This window comes from Mixophyes fleayi, chromosome 3 (assembly GCF_038048845.1).
Source record: "Mixophyes fleayi isolate aMixFle1 chromosome 3, aMixFle1.hap1, whole genome shotgun sequence".
Taxonomy (NCBI): domain Eukaryota; kingdom Metazoa; phylum Chordata; class Amphibia; order Anura; family Limnodynastidae; genus Mixophyes; species Mixophyes fleayi.
Window position 1 is genome coordinate 193,404,244 of NC_134404.1, and position 27,466 is coordinate 193,431,709.

General features: G+C 38.3%; 1 protein-coding gene across 1 annotated transcript in view; it reads right to left on the reverse strand.

Moving 5' to 3' along the window:
• FRK (fyn related Src family tyrosine kinase) overlaps positions 1 to 27,466 on the reverse strand; it is a 70,155-nt gene that overhangs the window by 9,744 nt on the left and 32,945 nt on the right. Inside the window, exons 2-6 of the mRNA XM_075202946.1 lie at positions 18,088 to 18,209; positions 14,614 to 14,777; positions 12,033 to 12,201; positions 9,928 to 10,086; positions 1,813 to 1,994 (exon numbers count right to left, since the gene is read on the reverse strand). Coding sequence (XP_075059047.1) covers positions 1,813 to 1,994; positions 9,928 to 10,086; positions 12,033 to 12,201; positions 14,614 to 14,777; positions 18,088 to 18,209 — 796 coding nt within the window. The remainder of the gene's footprint in view (positions 1 to 1,812; positions 1,995 to 9,927; positions 10,087 to 12,032; positions 12,202 to 14,613; positions 14,778 to 18,087; positions 18,210 to 27,466) is intronic.

Here is a 27,466-nt window from a genome sequence, read left to right on the forward strand (position 1 = left end):
CCAGTTGTTGCATATCTGCAAGTCCAAGCATGCCCTGCAGAGCCACTCATTGGAAGTCAACTGAGACTAGATGGATATCCACCTAAGTACACATCACCTGGCCCTCATCAGTACAAAAACCCTCATTTGCAGAGTTTTCACCATCAGGATACTGTGACATTGGCTTCCCACCCATTTTAGACATCTCTTGTTACCAAATACACTTATGACTGTTAACATCACTACACCTAAAGATGTATATGGGTTAACTGGGGAAATGAATTTGCTCCAATGTGGACCACCACCCAATGTCCAATTATGCCTGTCGCCAGATTTCTGATACCTTATATAAACTGAGTATATTAACGTATTATATCTTTGGACATCCCACAAGAACTTTGGATATGGAGCTATGTCCTTAATTTCATCTGTAGATATTTTATGGACTAATATGGGTAACTTCAGACATCAAACCAATGTTTATTCATTCCTCCCTCAAGGATTGCACCCTGTATATTAAACACTTGGTTGGATCATTGTGTGGAAATTATGCATGTTACATTATAGGAGTGATGTAATTCCAGAAACATTTTCCTAAATAGAGCCAGGTGGGTCCTGTGGGAGTGACAGGGTCTGGGACTGGATGCCATATCTGCTGACTCACCCACATGTCCCCACCCATCTTGGAAACAGGAAGTTAGCATCAGCTGAACCCCCTTTCATGTTACAAAGAAATTAAAGGGGTTAAAACACAGAGGCTCTACTAATTAAGAAAGCCAAACCTCCTAATCACAGTGATGAATAGGCCATTGTTTTCCCCTGGACTAAACCAGGCAAGTGTGCCCAAACTCAGCAAGAGGAAGCCAAAGTGGTATTGAATTTTATCTACTCCCCATCCACCCCTAGGAATATCCTAGCCAAACGATTCCAATGGAGTCTCACTCGTGGTATGTTTGGACTGCAAGGATCTCAGTGATGTTCCAGTTCGGAATGAGCTTAATGTTGGAGTTTCAGCTTCTACCAGCTCTGTCAGAGGACTACTATTTTTATACAAGATGTGCATAAACCTCTGATTCCGTGTTCGTCACTGTATCGGGAGAAGCTTCTGCAATGTGTCTGCCTGGCATGCCTACCTGAGTGGGGAGACTGATATTCAGCTTCCTACCATACTGGTAGAGGGTCTATTGGCTAAGCAGCTGGGATACTCAAGAGCTTGGCTGGAGACCACTACAGTCCAGCCATAAACTACTGACATCTTGAGCGAGGTTTGTTACAACTTGGCCAGAATACTGTGTGGGGGAGTAATAGTGTGGGGGCTGGGGAGTAAGATCCAAAATCATTGAGAGATGAAGGACGTATTGCTCCGCCAACTACCTCAGCACCACTTCAGAGACAGCTTGGCCGGGGGCTATCAACAGCTTGGCTGAAGCATATATATAAGTTGGTACTTAAATATATACTTAAACAAAAGCTTAGCTGGAGCCAAATCACTCTCAGCATGGAATCCACGCTGGCAGCCCCATCTTCGGTCTCCTGAGTATGTGCAGGGGAAGGTGCAAGTTCAGTGAAGCCATGAACTGAAAGCTCAAATGGGGCTTCATTGCATATGCGCTGATTGCCACATATGCTCATAAAAGCAGAGAGGGGGCCTCTAAAGCAAATGGTTCAGCATCATCAGCCTCTTCCAAGTGCAGACCCCATAGCAGCCAGGCTGCTCTAGCAGTAGTTCCACCACTGCATAGAGATACATAGCTTGTTTCCTGATAGTGTATATGCCTCTAGAATGTCACTTGTATGAAAAAAACAAGTCTTATTTAGGATTTATAGCTGTACCTCAAAAACTCTGGCAAGTCCAAAATCTGCTACTTTGTAAACACTATTTTCACCAACAAGCACATTTCTGGCTGCTAAATCTCTGTGGATGAAGTTTTGTGTTTCCAGGTAAGCCATTCCTGAAGCCACTTGAGCACCCATGTCCACCTGTTGGGGCACTTTGATGGATACACCAATATCATCTGCGAAAACAACAATGCATTAATAACTTTTAGTACAATATATAACAAAAATATTTTTTTAACATTTAAAACACATTTGTCACCTGTGCCACACTTTTTATGGTGGAAACGTGCTGTGTCATCTTCCTAAAATCTGACAAAGATTTTAAAGTTACTGCAAATATAACAAGCGTATTTTTCAAAAACACACGGGTTAAGCAGCCATCCTTTCTCCAAAAAGCAACATTTTATTGAAGAAAGCATTGTCCTTTACATAACAACTTGCTTATGGATAGTACTGTAGTGTGGGGATGTGATATAATCATCATCATCAATTATTTATATAGCGCCAATAATTCCGCAGCGATGTACAGAGAACACATTCACAACATTACCTGTCCCACAGTCTAAATTCCCTAACATACGCACAGAGAGACTAGGGTCAATTTTGATAGCAGCCAATTAACCAACCAGTATGTTTTTGGATATAATGCACTGCCACTGTATATTATAAAGCTATTAGAAGTTGCTGAGTAGTTTAGTAGTCATATAAAGACCAGAAATCGGGTGTCTTCATATATATCTCAGAACTCCAAGACTAATTATTATTGTGTAAGGACAAGTGTCCCTGATCGTTATTGATGTGTTTACATTAACTAATAACATCACTATTAATAATTAACCAAAAATAATGTTAGAAGCACAAAAAAGAAAACACGCTGACTAACCGGCTCATATGTATGTAAAAAGCCATGTGGCAATAAAGTGACACAGTCTAGGGATAAAGGAGGGCATGCTATAAAACTTTTATTCTGTAATAAAAAAAAATGACTAGTAATGGTCAATCCAATGAAATAAGGCTTATAATATATCTTAGGGTGCCTAACTAGTGACTGGTGGTCCTCAACTGTTATTCCCACTTGTTAATAAACAAGTCAGATTCCAGACGCCACTATATTCAGACTAGACTCTTTGGAACTACTTCCTTATCTAAGCAGCACTGCCTATACAGTCAGCAGTTGACTAATGAGATCATTCATTTTTTGTGTTTTTAAAGTCCAAGGTGTATACTTTCGTTAATGCAGGTGCATAAAAAAGTGCATTACACACAAAAACTGCAAACATATACCATCTTCAGAACCCCCTTTCGCTGCAAGTTTAGAGGACTATTTTTCCTCTGTATCAGACAAGGCTTTCCCCAGGATTTACATATTTGGCTCTCATTTTGGGAGAGCCTCCAAAAAGGTTAGGGCAATGGTAACTGAAAGATATTTGTGAACAGAGCCTATAAGTGTCCACAGCACTCCATTAATCCAAAAAGACAAATAAAAAATGTGAAAGTGTTGACATGTGAGGACACTGAAATTAAATAGTGCCCCAGCTGTCAGAAAAGCCAGGACAAAAAAATCTACACCCTAGTCATCTACCATGGGATCACCACACCCAGGTGATCTTCTAGCAACCACAGGTCTCCATTCTGGGGACATTGCACCCTGAGCTTCCAATCGCTGATTTTCTGGTCAGAGGTTCAAGGTAAACTGTCCATGATTGGAGGGGTCATTCACCTAGGACAGGACGCTTGATCATAGGCATACTGAAAATTGTTTCATTTCTTGTTATTTTTTCTTTGATGTTTTGTCAAGCCAGTACACTGATAAAATCAGAGTGAATTCATCCTACTTTGTAAGTTCATCAGCATTGATTCTATTTAAGATTGTTTTGCTATATTCACAAATACTTGCACTGTAAGGAGTTATGTGTGATTGAATTTTTCTTTACATATTAAAGTGTTCTGGTGGGTGGAACATTCTATTACTGCTGGCTTTCTATATAGAATATCGCACTATTTACCAATTGTGGCAAATAAGCTAGAAGGTGCTATTTTGCACCTTAACAAAACAGCAGGGGTGTGACTGGATCACATATAAATAACTCATGGTATAAATTTATTTAAAGGAAATAGCACAGGGCGATTACTTAAATAAATTGTCAATGCACTTATTTTTAATATTGTGTATATTTTGGTAAGGGAAATTCTTAATTTCTGAGACCAGGGTAGAAAATTAGTTTTTTCTGTTTAACCTTTCTAAAGCAAATGCATTCTGATGTATATATCTGATACAATGAGTCTTTGTTTACAAAGCCTTTTGTGTATTGTGATGTGAGGAAATGGCTTGTTTTGAGGTTTGTACTTTTTCTTTTGGAATGTGTATTGGGCGACTGTCTGAAGTATTCATGCCAGTTAGACCTTTTGACTTACTAGTGGGTCTCCTGCCTCTGAAATAAGATGCAGGATATCACAGCAAGGTTTTTAAGTATTTCATAGCTAAGTGTAAATATTATTGGCTTTGCAATGCATGTAAATTCATGTTTGTGTAAACAGGCTATATCCTGATGCTAAAAATAGCCTGTGTCTAAACTGTATAAAATGCACTAGCTTGTATTGGAAACCTGTTCTTCTGATTTAATCTGGCCTGCTCACTGGTACCTTTAACCAGTGAAGAGCAAATAAACATCTTGCTTCAAAGACCTGCTTGAAAACATCTTCAATATTTCTGTATTCCTGGGACCTGCAGATTAGACCCTAAATCTAATCCGTTCTCCGGCTGTCTCCGAGGTTTGGACCCAAAATTTTCCATTACCACCGCTCTGTCTGCTACCCATGCAGCCCTGGTCAGTGTGATAGGCCAGGGGGGATCCATCCACAGCTTCCCTGATCCATAGTAAGAGGTCAGGAGTACCAGCCGAGGTACACCAGTAATGGGGTACACTCGCAGCGTCAGTTACCCAGAAGAAACCTGGTACTGGATGCCAGTAAGGAGTCCAGTGGTGGCAGCACGTGTAAGCCCTCCTACTGTGGCAAGAGGGTGCATTTGGCATAACGTAAGGGAACAGTGGCAAAGTAAGCCCAGCCAGTTCCCAGTAACAACAGACAGGGTGGCATAGGCGGTCCATCCTGTCACAAGGGGGTTTTAAAATGTGTGGATGAAAGTAGAGTTGGAAGGGGGTACATCCTAGTTCTGCACTAGATTTCAGTGTAAAAATAAAGCTGTCCAGAATTTTATGCTATGTGCAAAATTGAGCAATATTTTCCCTGCATGTAAATCTAAATTGCATTTACAGTTTTGGCAGTGCAACATGGTTTGTCCGAGGCAAATTTGCAAGCTTCAGGTTGGTTTGCTGCTCCTCCGTCTACCTAAAGCCCACATTCTATACTTATAATGTTGCATTTTATTAACTAGTATGTATGTCTATGGGCCTCTACAAGCTATTAAACCAATGAATTAAAGCCGCATTCTCACAAACAAGTTTTTTTTCTATTTTAATAGCAAGATAAGTGTTAGCTGTCATGTGTTGGCAGAGAGTGGAGAAGGAGGGGGAGGATTTTACAGAGATCAGAGCCTCTCTGCTCACTACATGTGTCATGTGACTGTGGTTGCCATGGTAATCACATGACATTATTCAGAACTATAAATCTAAAATAGCAACTTGAAGAAAAAAAACAAGGAAAATCAGCAATATTCTTCTTAGTCTTTCAAACTGATTTATGTAAAAAAAAAAACTCACCTCATTTTTTCATTGGATTTCAGTAAGATTGGTTGATTTTTTTATGTGCACTTATTATGTGTCTTTTGTGGGAGTTTGCATTTGTGTTGATTACTTTTATAGCAATTCTTTCTTTCTGCCAAGGCTGTGTTGACTTTATTGCCTCATCATTTTTTTAATATGTTTACTTTGACATCAACCATCAAAATAGATATTATTTATAGTTATGTAGATATACATGACCATTATTTTAGATTACAAATACATCATCCTTAACATATCCACTATTGTGTCCTGTTTTGGGCAAAATTCACATTTTTAATGAGCAATTTTTTCTAGTAAACTACTATGTCAGAAGAATGTGAAAAAAAGACAAAAATTAAAATGCACGTCAGTAAATCTATACCATTGAGTTTACTAAATTAAGATGATCACACATATTAAAAGAGGATTACAGCTGACAACACACACATTGCAGTAATAGTATGAGACTGTTAGAATTCCACATTACAGAAAACTTTATAGATAGTTGGAACTACTGTACATAGACCACCATACATCCACATTAGCACAATAGCTATATATACGGTATGGTACAGAGTTCAGTTTAAATTCAGTACAACAGACCTAACTGTTAAAACCTCAAGAAGTAATCTATGACAAGCAATCAGGTGTTTTTATTATTGGGAATAATGCATTACCTTGAGCTCTAAGTAATTGGTATTCTGCTAATAGCAGGAGTTTTGTTATTACCGTGGTAATTCATTACATTTCTCTTACATTTCTTTCCCGAAACTGCAATATTTCACATCCTTGTCTAGCACAAAGCAATACAATTTCAAACAGGTACAAATTCATCCACATTTTTCAAGGCAAAGAGACTTTACTGTTACTGTGAACTTGCTGAACTGTAATACTCTGCTAATGGTGATATAATTAATAGGGCTTCTCAGCAACAATTATTCTTTATTGTTATTCTCTTTTTTATTTAATAGCGTCCAGTTCTTTCAACATGCCAGTGATTAAATAAGCCATTGCATGCATTGCATTACACTGTTGAATAAAACCCATTGGAATATACTTTCAGAACACATAGTAAACACATTGATAGAAAATAACTCAACAGTTCAATTAACAGATAATCTTTGACAGCAAATAAAACTAAAAAAAAAACAGAAATACAGTACTGCAGAATCGTCTTTGCAATTATGCATGTAATGAGGAGTACATCAAGCACACCGATCAGTGCTATGTAGTATTTCTTTTACCCTGGGGTCTAAAACCAACACACACCTGGCCACAGGTCACAGAGTCTATTATTGTCAGTGCTCTCTATATACAATGTCCACCTCTCACCCAGTGGCGGAACTACCATTGGTGCAGCAGGTGCTGTGCACTGGGGCCCTTGGAGATAATAGGGGCCGCTGCATGGCAGATGCAGAGGGTCGGAACTAGCGAGCTGTGAGCCCTGCTTCCTTGAACTGGGACCCTTAGCTAACTGCTTCCACCTCTGTGCTCACCATCAATAGGATGGGACAATGCCGCTGTAAAATCTGTGTACTTGTCTAGAGTAGATAGCAATGAGCAAGCACCTTCTATTTGTCAGGTTTAGGGTAAGAGCACTTATAGTATGGGAACAGTTCCCCTTAGCCACTGCCAGTCCGAATTTGTTTTACATAATAAAATATGCACTTGAAAACGATAATGCTTTTTCTTTTGCTAGTTTGAATAAAATGCATAAAATGCGTAGCCCAACAAGGCATACCATTTTGAAAACTAGACAAACTACCACAACAAATGAGCTGAGTTTATAGAAGCCAGGATGGGGAAGATCTTGACATTATAACCCTTCCCCCATCTCTGGATTTCTTAATCTTTCTATAGTGTATCGTATTATTATCTGGGGTGGGGTATGGAATAATGATGCTGATTATTCCGACAAGACTTGCCCTGATGTCTTCACACCGAAGGGCTCCTTCCCGTCGAGGCTTCCCGGATGACTGATGTGCCAAGCGACTGGAAGCAATTACGATGAATGAAGAAGCCGCCGCGGCTTGATGACATCACTGCCAACCGCAATGCTGTTATCGGTGCTGTTAAGGGGGTAATGTAATTATGCGGGCTTGGACAAAGTACTTTACAAAGCATTGTACATTGTCCATGCCCGCATACTTACATTACCCCCTTAACAGCACCGATAACAGCGTCGCGGTTGACAGTGACATCATCAAGCCGCGGCGTCTACTTCACTCATCGCGATTGCTTGCAGTTGTTTGGCACATCAGTCGTCCTGAAGCCTCGTCGGGAAGGAGTCCTTTGGTGTGAAGGTATCGGGGTAAGTCTTGTCATGGTAGTCAGCGATTATCTGGTGAACATCAGACAATAATTACTAAGGGGGCACATAATTTGAAATAGACATTCTCATGAAAATGAGAGATCCCCACAGTTTCGAAGAGCCAAGACGGGTGTGATCTGGACATTACAACACCCCACTCTCATTAGTGCTGCTTAGTGTTTTCTATAATGGGGAAAATCTAGGCATTATAACTACCATCTCTAGAACGTAATGCTTTCTGTTTTGTAGGGTGGGGATCACAAAACAATGACTACTAAAACCTAGCATCTCAGGACTCCATTTAAGATAAGTGTACCCCTGAGTTTATTGAAGATCCTCCACCATTCTGGACTTCTTAATAATTTCTGTAGTGTAGGGTATAATTGTCTGGTAATCACACATGATCACCGGAGCTTCTGAGCAACATTTGAAAGTTGGGCCTCTCCTCTTTCAAATGATGGTACCCCTGAGTCTGTAGATACTAGGAAGAGGGATATTGGGCATATTTAAGGATATCCTCCATCCCCTCCACTACTGAATTTTTCTGTAGTACAATAGCTGAGCACCAGCTTGCTCAATGATTGTGATGTAATTGCACACCATCATGTTGATGCCATAAATCCCAGTCTCTTTTCACAGCCACAATTTTTAGAAAATATCAGTGATGGATAAGTATTATTTTAACTACTTTGAATTGCATCAGTGCTAAGGATGAATGGGACTCTTCCACATCACTTTAGGGCTAGATGTGAAGAACAAGTTCCACTCGTCCTTAGCAATGATGGGAGTTAATAAAGACTTAGGGCCTGATTTAGAGTTGTACATAAATCCAGTCCTACTTACAAGTGCAAAGGACATTGAAGTTTATTGCAACAATCAATGGACTTCATTGATATAGTATAGTTCATTCATAGCCCAGGTGGGGTCTACACACTAGTAGCCAATCTGATTGACTATTTGCTGGCAGGACTCTGTTTTCATTTTATTCTGCGTCGTCCAACAGGGACCATTTGTAACCCTTGGATTATTTTGGGTTACTATAGGATGGAAGAAAAGAAGATGTCTATGTATTTAGATGTGTATGAGGGATTTGGTTATTCTGTATTTCTAATAAAGGATATTTCCTATGGTGCCTATTTATTTACTATTGGTTCAGTGTCTGGAAAAACAGCCTCCAGTGGGCCGTGGCTGCCACGGCATTCTGGCATTTGTAATTCTACAAGTACCAGCATAGCCCTGCAAGCACTGCCAGTATGTTCTAGCAGTTTTTTGCTGGGATTTGTAGCTTCACACACTAATGTATTACAGTTGTGACCAAACATATTGGTATGCTTGTACTTTTTTTCAATGATTTAGCTTTTCGAGATTTATTCTACTGCAAACCAAATGAATACATATGTATTTATTTTTAATTTCAACAATTTTCGGGAAGAAATGGTGCATTATTACAAAAAAAACTGAAAGGTTACCAGCATTTTTGGCCATGACTGTACTTTAACACATTACTCTGGCCCTCCACACCGGGCTGGTTTTCCCTATAGTGGGCCCAATTTCCCTATGGAATTCAGTCCAGACTGACACATTATGGGAGGGGACCTCTCTCTGAAGGTCTTCCTGGCACGGAGTGCCCGTCCCAGCCTGACATAGCCTAGTGCTGGGTGCAGCTTTTAGTGAAAAGCATCCCAAGTTATAAGCTGGTTATACTTTTAGGGAAGGGTGGTAGTTTCTACATATGATTTTTAAAATGTAATCTTTTTAACTTTAAATTCCAGTCACCATCAAGTTGCCACTCTTTGTTTTGCTTCATATTTTTCCAGCAGATATAAAACATTTTTATAGCTACATGTATTCCCGCTGCCACAGAAAACACTGAAAGGTTTGGTGTGAACAAGTCCTTGCAAACGGTAATATTTTAGCAGACACAATATTTTTTCAACCAAATTATGCAAATATTCAAAGAGCTGAGTTTAGTCTTAATTCAAACAGATTGATCAGTAGTCAACTAAATCCAGGGTCTACACAGCAACTAGTCTTCCACCTGATTGAATCAATATATATTTAATGGCTGCTTACTTTGTAGATATGAATGCAGACTTCCATGTTTCATAAGCTCAGTAATAATATACACTGGTTCTTCCAAACTGCACACTGCATACAGCTGGATGAGTTTTGGATGTCTGAGACTCTTCATAAGATGTGCCTCCCTTAAAAAGTCCTGTGGATTCATTGATCCTAAAAAGAAAACAACACAGAGTTGATACTATTAAGGATTGTTCTTATATACACAGAAACCATGTGGGAATAGTTACAAATGCTTTCTGTTTCTGGAATCTAAAAGAAGAGCACCACAAATCTTCCAAGGTATCAAAGGATATCAGTTCAGCTGAGGAAAATGTATAACTGGAGGATGCCAAATGTCTTAGAGGAACAAGAACCTTTTATGTCTCTGTAACCTTTGACAAGAAAAATCAAACAGAAAACTCAATAACAACATAACAAGAAAAAAGCAATGCTGTTTTAACTCTTCAAGTCCTCTGGTGGTGCCGAAATCAACTAACATCAGCTTTTGCTAACATTAAATAGAATCACACTATCTGTATACAAAGTGGGTGGTTTACAAAAGTCAGCCATTTAAAGCTTAGCTTACCGTTCACCTGTCCAATCAGGCATATACAACTATAAACTGATGGGGGCTTGTTTTTCCCCAACACCTGATTTGACAGTTTGGGGAGTAAATTCCAATCCACCAAGCTTATGAGGGCTACTCGCTTAAGTAGATAATACTATAAATTTCTACCAAATTAATATATAACTGTGATTAACCTTTGCATAACTTGTAATTGGGAATGTAGAAAGGGGGTGGAGCAGTGGCGAACAAGCAAAGACCTGATACAGTGACGGTGTGTTTGCATAATTTCAACACAATTATATGTGCACAGATCCGCAGAAACACTTAGGAGTGTATCTCTGGCAGGTGTTGGAGGGTAGGTGCAACAATGCGCGATAATGATGATGACAATCAGCAAAACTATCTAGCCGCTAATTTGCAGATTTACCCCTCCAGCTGATAGCACTTAAATCATTAGTGTTGCAGCTATATTATATGACATTGCATTGAGATGGATGCAAATTGAGATATGTCCAGCTAAACATATGCATTTTAAATATGCTTTTTCTTCATGTGTCTTTTGTCTGCATACGTTATGCGCACATATGCATTCAAATTTAAATGAGCCCCTATATATAATGTAAAAAATGGTGAATGTATTCTCATCATATCTCTCTCCTTTCCCCTATCTCTCCCCACAGTATTGACTGGCCCTACATGACACGTAGGATCAGTACATCAGAAGAGAGCGAGGCAGAGTGACTCTGCCTCGCAGCTGAGGTGACACTGCCTTTCACAATAGCCAGACTTGTGAATAATAAAGCAAGTCAGTGTCAATGAATAGTTCCCAGAATGAAAACAGTTGTCAATGTCAACCTCAATGATCCCTGCCACAGATAGGCTTGGGCTATGACAAAAGTATCCCCACAATAACAATCTTAAGAGATTTACTATGATAACAATATATATCACAATAAATACATTTAGTATAAAATATACTTATATCACTTACTTCAATAAAAAATATGATTTATTTACAAACATACAATATGCACCCAACAGAGCAAAATTAATTTTTTTTATGTTATGGGCCTATTTCTGTGCAATTGTGACCATGTATATGTTTATTTCGCATGTTCTAATGGATGGAGTTGGTAAACAACTTAGCATTCCTGTGTACACTGGGCACATTCTCGCTGTGAGCCCACATTAAAAAACGAGATTTTGTTTTGCAAGATTATATATTTAGATGACTTTTAGGTGAACAACAGGATAATTTCCTAGTTAGCAGATGGCAACAGAGCCTCTTTTCACAACACAAGGATTGTTTTTCTACAGATGCTGAGGAGGTTCCAATAATCGCAACTCGCTCTATATTTTAAATGAGAAGACTTTTGCTCCCTCCCTGGAGACCTTGCTGTTACCAATATAAATCCTGCCAAAGATTGTATAAGGGATTTTGAATGGAGTGGGACCCTCTGGCAAGATGGTGGAAAATTGAACCCTGTTAAATACAGATTAAAAGCTTTATTAATTGTAATATTTAATTCCACAATTTACAGCTACATACCTGTTTTTAAAGTTTTAATAGCCACTGAAATAGTATTGTTCCACAATCCTTCCCAAACTTCACCAAACTGACCCTGTCCCAGCTTCTTCAAAAACCTTAGAGAGTTTCGGTCAATTTCCCAATGATCTGCAGTTTCATAACACAAATCTGGAGGCAAAGGAACTTCTGTCTGGATTAAAGAAAAATAAATAATTACCAACAATTTGGAAAGATGAACTTAGTTTCATACAGAGTTGATTTTGACACCACAATCTTCCCTCACAAGTGTGACAGGAGTCCAGTATTATCATGCTTTGCTGTTATGGAACCCTGCTCCTTCCACTGTCTAGTACTCTGTGGCTTCTTGTTTCCCCTCATTCCCCTCCTCATATCACAACATAGCCCCTGTCACAAGCTGTCCTACCCTCACTAACGTATGTACTGGTCAATGTCTCCCTCAAGATCTGCACACGTATCTTTTAAAATGTCCACTGTTGCTGTTACCATTTTAATGTTTAGTTTGGCTTAAAGGTCCTAGTCTCACCCAAAGGATACACACAGGTAAACAGGAGATGGAAAAAAAAGGTGTTGAGACTCTAGCCAAGCAACTGCTAAAAACAGGAAAAAACATTAAGCCGAACTTTGGGGAATCTACCACACAACTTATATTTCTAGAATTTAACGATTCTGGTGAAAAAAAAATAACGGTAGTATCTACTTTGAATTTATAGGAAAATACATTTTTGTTTAGTTGATGTCCTATTGAAACGAGTCCATGAGCAAGTATATTTTTTTGACTTTGAAGTATTGAGAAAAAATGTATCATGAAATGTGGACACTGATATACAATGGGGAAATAGTCAGACTAGATGGGCTGTGTGGTTCTTATTTGCCATCAAATATATGTTTCTTTGTTAAAATGTCTCTTAAAGCAGTTATCATTTTGCTGTCATTGACCAATGAAGTCCTTTTTAGCACACTCCTGGCTGAACAGGAGCCTTTGTATCCCATAACGATTAGTAGTTATTTTTTATAACATCACCATTCACTCTTTTCTTTGCACAAGTTCAGCAAAACGGCACTTGAACAAAAATTTTCTTCTGTAGCCACACACACAACAGTTCTTATTGATAAAGTCAGATGAAACTAAGGACAACTTCCATTACAATAAAAAGTTGTCTCACAGTTATGTGCAATTTCTTATGCACAGAAACAGCTGAGGTGTTTGAGGAAGATAATGTTCAGATGATCACACAGACTTCACTACCAGGAAACATTTTACACAAACACCTATCAGACTACCCATTAGTATGCACTACATTGTGAAATTACTTGGTCCGCTTTATACCATTACACAAATTTCTGCATGCTTATTAGGGAATTAAATGATTTGTTATGGTTTAGAAAATGCTTGTTTCTCTATCCCAAACCATAGCCACATCTGGCTCTCCAGCTGTTAGGATCTATCACATCACTAGAATTTTTAATTACTGTATGGCGTTTATTTAATATTTCTCTCTAAACTGTATTTACTTATGTTGAACTGAAGTTAATATAAATACAAACGCTATTACGTACATAGTTTTAGGGTATCTTTAGGGCTCCCATAATTCTGAAACTAACATCTAGGACATCCATGTGAATAGAAGTTGTATGAGGCCATAAAGGTCACCCCAATCTTCATTTAGGACTCAAATGAGGCAACAAAATTATAGGAACCTTTTACCACTTATCTTATTAATTTGGATGCATCCAGAGTCTCAATTCTGGAAAATGATTATTGTAAATTAGCAATATAATGAGACAATTGGCGCACATGGTTGCCCTAATTCTTAACCATTTTTAAGGCACGGATTTGGAAGAACAAGACCCTCTATGGGAAAAGGCTAGATGCACTGCTGCATCTATCCACAAGATGGCACTTGCACTTTTCTTGTCTACCATGTGATCATCTTAGAAAAATGTCAGACAAGGAAACTGAATTGTCATTTTTACTAAGACAAAAAACAAAGTTAAAAGGCCATACACATGTTACAGCAGCCAGCAGCCATAAATACACATAAATCTGATAGAGATACAAAAGTGCAGGTGGATGATGGCTATACACACAATCACAGTCAATTATCTAGCAAGATATATATATTATGTAAGCTAAATTATTGCTAAGATTTGCAGGGTCATGCATGAACTTGGTCTTATTTTTTAACCTGATAATATGTAAAGTGATTTTACTATACATAATGTTAAAAAACAACAACTAACAGCAACTAGCAGTAGCATAATTGTTATTTATATATCATCCCTGGTACTGACCAGGTTGTATGAGCACCTGTGTGCCAAGAGTGTGCTGTGCATTATTATTACTTATGGTGAACTGGGAATATTAAAGATTATAATTTTACAAGGATGCTACTCCAAGGAGTTCCAAGGTTTAACCCAGAAAGGTACACTTTCAAATATCTGTCCCCCCAGATCATGCCCACAATTTCAATTTTAATTAAAAAAAATAGCAGCATGGTGATAGCCAGATCATAATTTTGAATAAAATGATGATGTATCATACACAACCGCATCACATGACAGGAATAAGTAATGTAAATACCTTTATGCATGGTTTTCTCAGCCTGCAGCAAAGTCCATCATCCAACTTTGTGTACCTTTCCACAAGTTCCTCCAAATTTTGTAATTTTACTCTTGGCGTTATATAAAATCCTCCGTTATCAAGTTTTCTGATTCTGTAGTGTTTCACACTCACACCATCATAGACTAAAACAGAAGAAACAATGTTTTTATATCAACCATTGTTTAACTAAATGGTAACCCATTTGTGTAGTCACTTGCTGCATTGTAAATCGCATATCTTCCAACCATTCCGATTTAGGCGGGACAGTCCCGATTTGAAGACTCTGTCCCGAGATCCCAACAACTTTGTCCCAATCGGTGGGAAATTAGGGAGGTATCGTCTGTTCACTGCTACTTTGCATGGCAGAGCAGCGGTGAACAGGTGCAGTGCGCGCGACAATGAAGGGGTTTGGAGGGGAGGGGAGAGAAGGAGAGAATAGGGCAGCCTAGTTCTTCAAAAGCGATGGCATCCCTCCAGGCGTGTGACCATGCTCCCCATAGTGGTGTGGTTGCGGCCCCATCACGCCATGGCCCGCCTCCTGTCCCGATGACGCCTACCAAAATGTTGGGAGGTATGATGTTGTGAGAAATTAAAACACTGATACTTTTTTATTATATTATTATTATTATTATTATTATTATTATTAAATATGTAAGACAGCACATATACAAAACAGTATGGTAATCAGCAGCTGAAAAAATCCTACACCAGCAGTCCAAGAATTTGTTATTTCTGAACCAATCAATATTTAGCTTACATCATCCAGAACTTCATAGCAACTCTTCAGCAGGATGTTCTATTTACTGTACATTTGTATGCTAATAATGTGCAAAACATAGTACTGTTGGTGGCACAGTGACTGGCATTGTTGCGGTGAAAAAGACTTTGAAATAGACTGCAACATCTGCAAGCGCTCTATCTGTGTGGAATTTGTATGTTCTCCCCGTGTTTGCATGGGTTTTCTCTGGGTGCACTAGTTTCTTCAAACAGTCCAAAAACATACTGGCCAGATAACTGACTTTTGAAAAATGGAACCTAATCCGTGTGGTAAGGAATTATGATTATAAGCTCCACTGGTGAAGGGACTCAATTTACAATCATAATATTATTGGTGCTATTGGTGATAAATAAAAGATAATAATAATACTGGTAATAATATTATAAATGTGATAACCTCTTTTGAAATCTTCATAAAAATGCACTGCTGTATCTGTCCACAAGATGGCACTTGGTATCTTCGTTATATAGAGTGAGATCAACATACAAAAATACAAACAAGAAATTTTGTGAGATAGATTTGTCTATATATTCATTTGGTTTGCAATATATCTCATATTTTCAAGCCAAGAATCACCCCATAACTTTACCCATCACATATTGGCTTATCGCATTGTTTAAACTAGAGATTAAAGAAATAAGAGATGTCGGATGTGTCTTTTTGCCCTTGCCAGTATCACTGCAAATATATAGGCTTTCTGGACAAATTCAGTGAAGAAAGGCCTGTCTTCTTCCCACAATAATATTATAGTTTAATCATACCTCCCATCATTTGGATGTCTGAAAGAGGAACAAATAAGCCATGCCCCCATCACCGCCCACAAACTTCAGGTTTGCGCAGTTCGCGCATACGCACCGGGGAAACTGGCTGCTATGTTCTGGTATCGGAACGCATACCAGGACAAATTATAAATCGGGCGGGACAGCGGAGCAGTCCACTGAAATCAGGACTGTCCCGCTGGAATCGGGACACTTGGGAGGTACGGCTTAATCTCCCCAATCCTCAGTAGATTGAAAAGCCTAGTGACATTAAAGTTATAAACTAGAAACGTGTGGGCCCCACAGAAAATGTTTTAAGGGGCCTACAAACTTTCCAGGGAGGGACACTTTCCTTTTCACTTCCTCATTTAACTTGGCAGGCCGACCAGCCTACCACCTCTGCTCTGTTGTGTATTACTCTAAACTTCCTTCTCCTCTGAACAGAATTTCATTTTGGAGCCCAAGAATGACAGCTATGTGGACTGCATTCTGTGGCTTCATAAGCCTTGTGGAGTCAGCGGTCACACATCACAATGTTTGTTTAGAGCTCATTAAGCTGATGGAAGACATCACATGATTCTCCTCTGAGATGACAAAGATCAGCAGGCCCCACAGCAGCATTGGTGGCAGTTACATAGAGCAACGCTCTTTAGTGCTGTTTAATCATCATTGCAGAGGTACTGACATATATACCGCCAAGTTTTATTTATTTTGTGCAATATTGATAAACTGCTAAACACACTGCCAAGTTGTATGCAATACTGTTAGTGGTGATCTCACCAAGTCTAGATTGCCTTTGTCTGTATTTGTGGATTTACCATCTAATCTAAGAGTTTCCATTGTCATTTGTGTATCTATTACATGGATTGGTGTTTATAGCTGATATTTTGTAAGCTTTTATCCATATACAATAAATAGTATTAACTGTTGGACCAGCGCTCCCTTATCCATATATTGCTTTATATTAATAGAGAATCCACATAATGTCAACCTAGAATCTATATAGATATCTAAACAAACACTGTTTCCTCAGCAGCTAAAGGTTGTGGCACCAATCATTTTCATTTTGCTAGTGTCCTGGTTTAGCATTGAAAGCTATGCTTACAAGCATGCCAGTCTAAGGAGACCATTCAATTCAATGGTTTCAAATGTAATAATACTTCATGTATAAAACAATGCAATACTTTTTTAGCCTTACGCCGTTCAGCTTTTCATTATTTGCACTACTGTGATTAAGGTAAGAATTTTCTACACCTATGTTATTTCCCCATAAGAAAATGTAGGACAGAGGCGGAAAGTTCTATCCAATTAATTTTGCTCAATACTTGTACTTATATGCAATGAATTGTTATTGCTTAAATCTGCTTGCCACACTTTAGGTGGCAATATAGATTCAGTGACAGTCACATATGTGTTTGAATTCTACTCTAATTCATAATTAACATATATATTCTGATCAGCCACAACATTAAAACCACTGACAAGTTAAGTGAATAACATTGATTATTTCCTTACAATGGCACCTGTCAAGGGGTAGGATATATTAGACAGCAAGTGAACAGTCAGTTCTTGAAATTGATGTGTTGGAAGCAGGAATAATGGGCAAGTGTAGGGATCTGAGCGACTTTGACAAGGACCAATTTGTGATGGCTAGACAACTGGGTCAGAGCATCTCCAAAATGGCAGGTCTTGTGGGGTGATCCCAGTATGCAGTGGTTAGTCCCTATCAAAAATGGTCCAAGGAAGGACAACTGGTGCTCCAGCGACTGGTCCATGGGCGCCCAAGGCTCATTGATGCGCATGGGGAGCAAAGGTCCAATCCCACAGAATGATAGAGAGGTGAAGGCTTCCCACCATAATATTTTCCCACAAGTAAATGAGTGAATAAACACAAATGTATTAATGTAATGTACATACCAGACAAAGAGTAATCCCCTCTTTGGCTCTCACTTTCACGGACAAGAAAAGACCCTGCTTGATTGCCTGGTAGAGTCAACTGCTTTTCTGCTTCTGTTCGCTTTATGTCACCAAAGAACCACCTGCAAAAAAAATCACTGATTATTGAGATGAAAGGTTCAAACCTCAAAAAGAAAATACCCTTATACGTTTCCTATATGCTCATAATTTGCATTTCTACAACACATCAATCTAACAGGAATTTAGATTTATATCTATAAATGTTAAATTAGCCAACTCAGATAATAAACTTTGCTTATAGACAGGCAGTGGATTTGCAAATAATGTATATGATGTTTTTAAGTTATTTTTGCTCATAAGAACCCAATATATAAATCGATCCAGTTTAACATTCACAATCATATATGGCAAGAGTTCAATACCATCATTAACAATAGTGGGTGTAATCTCTTTCACTGCAAGCTACTATGTTATATAATATACACAATGTATTGCGCTCAATTACCCAAATTGCAAGTAGACACTAATCAGTTACTAATCAATAATGGATGTGAATACATGCAAGCCAATCCTAATAATAAATAATTGTTAAAAATAGCAGAGGATAATGGTATTACCATATGTGGTCAAATGTGTGACTGATAGATGTATGGATTTAGAGCTGAGTGTCCACTAAAATATAAGACCAAACCATATGGAATATGATGAGGTATATAGGACCAATTCTAAATAGTAATGACCTAGGTTTAATCGGCAAATGGTCATACAATGAAGTGGATTGAGAAAGAATTACAATGCAACAGCAAGATAAAACAATATATAAAAATAATATAAAAACAGTCCCAGCAATAAAACAAAAAAATCAATAAAAAGTCAATATTAAGTCCAAAAGTTATTCCAATATGAACCCTATGTTGGAAGTCCCAAATGATTAGATTGCTAAACTTGTTATCCAAAAACCACAGGGAAAAAAAAAAAAGGCCAGTAATAGAAAAAACTGCTGATGGAAAAATAGGCATAAATAGCGGTAACTCACAAAAGTCCAAGCCACAGGGTGAGAGTGATAGGGTGACTGACCGGAGGTGTCGGGATCCGGGGACCGCGGTCCAGATGTTAGATGGACGGTGGATTACCGATGGAGCCCATAAGGTATGCGAATGATGAGACGGGCAGCGTGGAGGTTGGAGTGCGTTCCAAGGTGGAACGCAAGAATCGGATATCCTGATGTGTCAGCGGATGTGGGTGTGTCCAACGCGGCTTGCATGTATTCACATCCATTATTGATTAGTAACTGATTAGTGTCTACTTGCAATTTGGGTAATTGAGCGCAATACATTATGTATATGTTGTGATTTACAGGAAGGGATTCCTGAGTATTGCTGCTCTTGCCTAATTTGGGGTTGAGCGCGGCCCTTTCCATATTTTCACTATGTTATATAATAGCCTTTGCATGACCTTCTTCTATTTTCTCCAATGGATTTACAGTAATAATTACCAATCGGGAGACATACAGTTTCTCAACAGACTTTATTAAGGCATGTGTTTATGTCTGAAGGTAATAAAACTTGCATATGTTTTTATAATGTACTTTCCTTGCATTTCAGCTCTGTGTCCTTGTATGGTTCCCTTCATGATTGAGTATGCATGTATGAATAAGCGCATTCAATATAGCTGTGCCCAAACATGTGACTTGTAAGTCAACGTTTGTGTGCATGTCCATGATGTCAGATGTTTCACTATTTAAACCTGTTTAGATTGTTCTCTGGTGCTTGTTTTAGCAACAGCTTGTGTTACCATTTTTATGCTTCAGCATTATTCTGTCTCACCCTCTGATACTAACCTGGCTTGTTTTTAATTCTGATTGTTTGCTTATGATCCTGCCCCTGGGTTGTAATATGTTATTAAAACACTTTTGGCTTCTTTGACCTTGGACTACGTACTGCCTATCTGAACAAGTGCACACGCAGGTAGATAAGCAGGATCAAATAATACATTGCAAGGCCTCTCTAGCCGTATGGATGCATCTCAGGCCTCATTGGCTCCTTCTCCTCTTGTCTTGGTGTCAAGAGCTTTTCCAATTGTTATATACTGTGCATTATCCCAATTTCCGAACAATCATTCCTAACTTAAGCACCCCTCCATCCCCTCATTAGTGAGGTGGTCCACAGTTCTGTAGAGGCTTTCTTGACCAATGTGTTCAATTAATTTAATTTTTTCAACCAAGAAACTTGTGTTTGAACTGGCTAAAATAACCTTCATAATTCCCTTATTATCCAGTCAAGTCCTTGTATCCATTGTGGTAAAAGAAAGACCCTTTACTTTTAAACTCTTTTGCTTTTATCTTGGCCTTTCACAAGATCTTTAAAGTACCTAGCCAAATTTCTCCTGCATCTACAACTTCTTAAACCTCATATAATGCACTCTAACCATACATCAATAAGATATACAATTCCAGACCATAGCTTCAGAGTTGGGCTGGGAAAAATGTGTTTTTGTTGCTGCTTTTCTAACAATGACTTTTAAAAAGAATCAAGGAAGAGATGGTATCTCATGCTCCCCCAGCCACTCTTTTTTATCTAATCATTCTGCAATTTAAGAGACTGAAACCAACAGAAGGATCATTTCAGAAAATAAGAAAAAGTTCACTTAGTTCACAGTTTAGGACTACTTTTGCTTTCTTCAGCCAAAGAGCGAATGCAAATGAGTAACTCCAATCTCTCGGATGAGGAGCATATCTGCAGGAAAAAATGGTATATTTATATTGTGTAATTAAGGACCATTTTGTCAACAAATCTACCCAGAAGCTGGGAAATTTGCTAAAATTTACGAGGTCACGGTAGGGAAGGTTTTTCCCTCTCCAATGAATAAAAAAAAATTTTGGGGCCAATATTGAATATATCTTGATAAAATATCAATTTCTACTTATGACTTTCTGGAATTTGGAGTAGCTGGAAACCTCATTGAATGTTGTCTCATTCAAGAGCTTGAAATACTCACAGTACCCTTGGAAAAACTCTAGGCTCTGTGAGCCTTTTTCCTGTGGGTTCTACTCAGTTTACCATTCCTATCACTACCCTAGGCTCAACAAGTGTTGGGACCTTGATTGGGGCGGAAAGTTTGGGTACTTCAATGGTCTCCTTTCTCCTCTGGCTCCACTGGCCTAGCTGCCCGAAATTGGTTCTCTACGATACGGTTGTTACCCACACGCTGACGTCCTGAGTTAGAGCAAATAAAATATTTAAGCTTGCTCCAACTCTAGGACCCATTATTCTACATTTGATAACTCTAGATTCCCACCAGAGATTAATCCATCATCATCATCATCATCATCATCATTTATTTATATAGCGCCAATTTATTCTGTAGCGCTTTACAAATGGGCACAAACATAATAAACTAATAAACAAACTGGGTAAAACGGACAAAGAGGTGAGAAGGCAACTTCCTTTAACTCTTGGAAAGAGAGAGAAGACAGATAAGTGAATGATCTCACCAAATATTCCTCCTTCCCTTTATTTCAGCGGCTACTTGCAAATAGCTGCAGACTGGAAGCAACAACAAGCTCCAACCTTACAGACAGTCATCAACATAATCTGATACACATATAAAATGGAATTTATAAATAACATCTTCGTAACACATCTGAGTATTTCAACAAAATGTGGGAGCCCTGGACCTCATACTTTTATATACATCTTCTTTTTCTAATACTTATAGCCTTTAAGGTTTGGTCCACTTGGTCCCATTCCACCTCTCCCCATTTCACAACCTCACTTCATTCTATATTTGTTTATTGCACTTAGTTTTGATTGCGGTTCAGTTGTTTTATTTTATTTGTATTTGTTTTTTTCAGGAAAATCTGGTCAGCAAATAATACTTTCAGCCGTTTAGACTGTTGTTATATTCCTCCCTTGGAGTTGCTGCTCTTAATCAGTCTGTATGTTATATAGGTGCTTTTTTTTTTTTTAAACATTCTAATATCCACTGTGTCAGTAAACAGCTGATCTGTGAATAAATATAACTTTAAAACCACTCCTATCACCCTTCACTAGGGTGTTTCACATGAGAAGCAGATTTCATTTTTCATGATGACATACCCCTGTTCTGGACTGACACTCGGAACAAATTCTTTCCTGGTCATCCATAGTGTATGAGAGGTGAGACCATGCCACTCCATAATTCCTGCCACTCCCATTTCAATTGTGCCATCGACATTATCCCTGGTATCTCTTCACCTAGGAGTTGAGTATACTCATTCCCAAAAGTAGACCTATGTCCAAAAGATTAAGAAATCATGGACAGAGGTTTAATCTCTCCTGCTGGTGCAGCTTCCTCTTTGTTGAGAAGAAGTCCCACACTTTCAGACAATGCAGTGACTACCAAGGTCTAAACAAAATCCCCTTAACAACCATTGGCTTTGAAATTCCAGCTGATGAGGACATTAGTGGTGCTTCAGTATTTAAAACACTTGATTTACAGGGACCTTATAATTCAAGGAAGCAGATGAGTGGAAAACACCCATTAATACTTAGAATGGGCATTATGAATACCATGTAACACAATCTGGCCTCAACAGCAGTGTTTTAAAATTTTGTTAAATACATTTTATGTGGGCTTTTCTATCATTTTGTCATCATCTACTCGGATGATATTTTTAAATTTTCTGTATCTTTGAACATAACTGTCATTTTTGGTATATAGAATTTCCGCCTTAAGACTGCACACAGTTTCTCAAAAGTTTTTTGATATTCTGAATTGGACTCATAGGATTTAAAGCTATTCAGAGATTTTTATCTTAGCCAACTATTATTGCAAATTCATCAAAAACTACCACTGACACCACCTCCGTTTTCCTTTTCGTAAAAGGTTTTTTTTCCTCTGCTCCTGTATCCAACTTTTAGATGTAGACACTTTAGATGTACTCAGTTTGAGTAGGAGCAGAACTATTTCAGCGCAAAAAAACTGGAAAAAGTCATCCCTGTGGCTTCTAAACATTTTCTCCCTGTAAAGAAAAGTTATGCCATCAGAGGCCAGGAGCTTCTGGCTATCAGACTTGCACTAGAAGAGTAGAGGTGTACTCTAGAAGAATCAATATTTCCTGTCACTATACAGACCACAATGATCTTCAATACGGGACAATGTCTCAACCCTAGATAAGCACACTGGACATTCTACTTTTGTCGCTTCAATCTTCTTCTAACTTTCCATACTGGTATAAAAAATGTAAAAGTGGATGCCCTTTCTTGTCTATTTGACAGTAATAAATCCGAATCACAGGAAGAATTCTCCTATATTGTTGACCTGTCCTGAATCCTTAACTCTATGTCTATCTCCTTTTTAATCATTCCCCCAGTGAAATATTTTAGTCTCACTAGGAATAAATACATATATGTTTCTGAACCATTCCTGCATGTCCTGACAGTGTCCTATATATTGACCTTCATTCATTCCCCTGTATAGCCAGTTGCTGCTTACTGAGGTTAGTTCTCAGGCGGTAACCTGTGGGTTCCCCGCAGTCAAGTCCATTACTCCACTCCGGGAGTGCCTATTGAAAACCAGAGTGGACTCCACATCTCTGATCCACAGTCAGATACTAGCAGCGCAGGGAGTACACATCCTAGACAATTTGTTACAGTATTGTGAATATTACTATTGAATCTTTTATAGCACCTTTAGATTGGTTCTCCATCACTGCTGCCTCATTGGACACCTCTCCAGCTAACTGATACTGAGGGCCGCGACCTGCACGCCTCTTACAGTGGAGTCCATACTTCCTTGCGGGGGTCCCTGGTGAAAACCAGAGGCGTGTTAGACTCCGCCCCTCAGTACTCAGTAGCGCCAACTGCTGGTAGGTGTCACCATCTTCATCCTCATGGATGTGCCAATCACTCTCTTGTGAAAGAGGAGAAGCTTTACCTCTACACACTAGTGTGTCAGCACAAAAACATTTCAGCTGAACAAACGCTAGCATTTTTTCTGTTGGAGTTGTCTGACATCACTGTAGCTGACATTCAACAGAAGTAAGCTGGATATTGTGGCTTTACAATGAAAAGGGTTCAATAAGTGAAGGTGGACATACAGACTCGTGATTAGTAAGTGAACAATATATTGTAGCAGTCACTGTATATTATGATGGATTGGCTACATGTGTAATTAATGACACTAAGAACAAATATAGAAAAAAATTGTGTTTTTGCACCAGGTATTGTGTGGTAATAAATACACAAGATACTTTAAAATCTGCTGTAGTGACGTCTTTATATTTAGTGATTTCACCATGTAAAACACTCAAATTTTTATTATTTTAGTTTATTAAGTTTTTCCTCCTTTTACTCTGTGGGTGGAGTCTATTAAGGAGTTTATGAACGCTCACAGCAAAATTTGTTTCTACAATAATTAACCTGTTTTGTTATTGTTATGGGACTGTATTCTTACAAGTTAGTTTTTAAATATAAATATTTATTCAATAATATTAATATGGTTTTGAGTCTTATTTTGATCCTGTGAAATGGTTACTGCATAATTTCTATAGATTCCAGTCCAGCATTCAGACCTGTGATAACTTGGACACTGCCCTTCCATTTTAAATCTTTGATGATCAGCATTTAAAAGTTCTTTTCAGAAGAACATTATCTACTACAAGCTGGATAACTATTTCTGCCAAGATTGGTAACAAGACTATAAGATCAAGGAATGGCACTTGTGGATCTCTCAGCCCAGTGGGAGTGTCTAGCGCCAAACAAACACATATGGGGAGAGTGATCATTGACACAGAACTTTGTGCAAGTATATTTTGCTAAACCTGTGTTATTTCCATAAATAATTGGATTTTTCACTTATTCATTGTATGATTATGCTGACATTTTGTGAAAAATGTTCTTTGTGACAAGGTCCATGTTTCAATACATTTTTGAGGGGATTTATCTGCTTATCCTCACTAGTTTGTACTATGACTATAATGATCACCCCCATTAGAGGGATACATGTGGCCTTAGCTTTCAGAGCCACAAGGAACTGGAATGATTAAGATAAAGTGAGACTCTAGAAAGAGTGGCTGGAATATACTATGTATCTGAGTTACTAGTTGTTTGTAGAATTCTTCAGTGAGCTTTAGATTTTTTTTTATATATATATACATATATATATATATATAGACTTCAGTGCTGCAATTGCAGTCTATTTTCTAACGCTGAAGACTACTTTAGAACCATCTCTTTCATTAAATTTTTCATTTAAATAATCATGAGAGTGATTAAAATTGGTACTGTCTTACTTACAAATGACACTTATGTGTGTGATGCTTTATTACACAGAACTTGTTATTACATACCACAGGTATTTATATATTAAAATTTTTATTACATACTGAAGCTTTTTATTACCTACAAAGAAAGTTCACCGTGCGTCCCAATAAAATTATAGGATAAACCCAGTTCTGAATTGGTGTAAAGTTGAAGTCCTTTATGCGTAGTGAATGTGACTGTGCTCTTCTCCACACAGCAAATAATGCCCATAAAAATGTGCTCTCTCCACTAATTTTTATCATTTCAATATTCTCACTCTGCAATCTCAAATCTCGGTTTTACGAAGCTCACTGTTGCGCCATACTTTGCAAGGAATTATCAGACTTAATCTATTTCATATTCTCAGCCTAAGCAAACTTCTACTTCTTCACAAATGCCACCGTCTTGCTCTGCAAACCACTGTGCCTTGGTGGGAAATGTGTGTAAATCAAGGTTTAGGACAGGATCAAAGCAGATTGTTCTGCACTTCATAAATCACCTCTTCAGCGAGCAAGGAAGTTAAGGACAGTCATGAGCAAGACCGCTGACAATTCATAAATAGCATCCAAACATCTTTTTCCCCCCCATCGAAAAATCCAAGTAGGAGGAGTACCAAAGGGACTGTAATCTCCTTTAATTAACCTATAAAAATGTGGCTTTTGTTGATGCTTGCTGATTGGCTTCTTTACTATCATGCACTCTGATTGGCCTGACTGTACCGTGGGTGTAAATTATTCAGTAAATGAAACAATGAGTGAATTCATTTGTCCAAATTTGCCTATTTCTAATATTTCTACAGCTCTTCCTCAGATAGCCTGTGTATATCATTAACTTTTGAAACAGCTACTAGACATGCAGCAAGTCAGTGAAGAAATATGGAGTTGAGCATACCTGTAAATATAGCCAGCACCTTAAAATTTCTAGCACTTTCATTTATATGTTAATTTATGAAAGTATATATATATATATATATATATATATATAACTAAAATCATATTGGGGATGCCGTAGTCAGGGGTGGACGGTTGCATTTCAGCCAGAAAATCACACAAATCCTGTGTTTCAGGTTCAATAGCCTCAGCTAGTTTTATTCACCAGCTTGCAAACAGAAAAGGTACATAAACAAAATCCTAGCCATCCAGCTACCAGCTACTAGAGGTATTCCCTCTCTAGAGTAAGGAGCCTAGTGTCCCTCCCTTAAACCAAACAAATGGAACTCACACAACAAAGTTGTCGTTTCTCTTTGGAGCCATCTGACCTCCTCCCCAGACAGTGAAAGACTGACTGAGGCAGAGCTGCAGCCTTTTACCGACACCTGTCAGGTTCAGCTTCTAATTAGTCTGCTGTGAGCCTGCAGACCAGAAGACCTGGACCGGGCCTTTCGTATAGAGCCCACCGTACACTCTCCATACAAAACACCAAGGACCCTTACCAGCCTTCCTTGAAGCTTTGAAACACATCGTCAGAAGCTTTTCCTCAGGCACAAATAATCTCCATGGTGTGTTAAAATACAAATGACAGGAATCTAGGACTTATGCACCTGCCATTCACTTCTTTTCCAGTGCTTCTGTCACAATATCACAATATAATATATATATATATATATATATATATATATATATATATATATATATATATATTATGCACATCAGCATCTTATGATTCAATAGTAAAACAGAACAGCACAAAGTGGGTCACTGAATAGTGTGTGCTGCTCTCCTATGCTCTCACCAGGGCTGTAGTCACTCACCACCCTCATGACAGAAACGTATGTCCCCTGACAGGAGGAGATATAAACAATTGGGTGGGGGTGACTCACTAGACCTGAATATAGCTTTTCACTTATACCTGTCAGTGTAAGAGAAGGCACCTAGAAATAGAAGTGAGGGTTTACCGCTCTAATTAAAAGCAGTCTGGTTTTGAAACAAGTGAGACAACACAGTTTTTTGTTTATCTTTCCCTTCATGATGTGCTCATAATTTGGTATTTGTATTGCCTCTATAATTTGTGAATGTAATTGAGCAAGTGTATGTTTACAATTGAACCAATGCTTAGCAAAAATTATTCAACTCTATTAGAGGTGTCATGTAATTCCA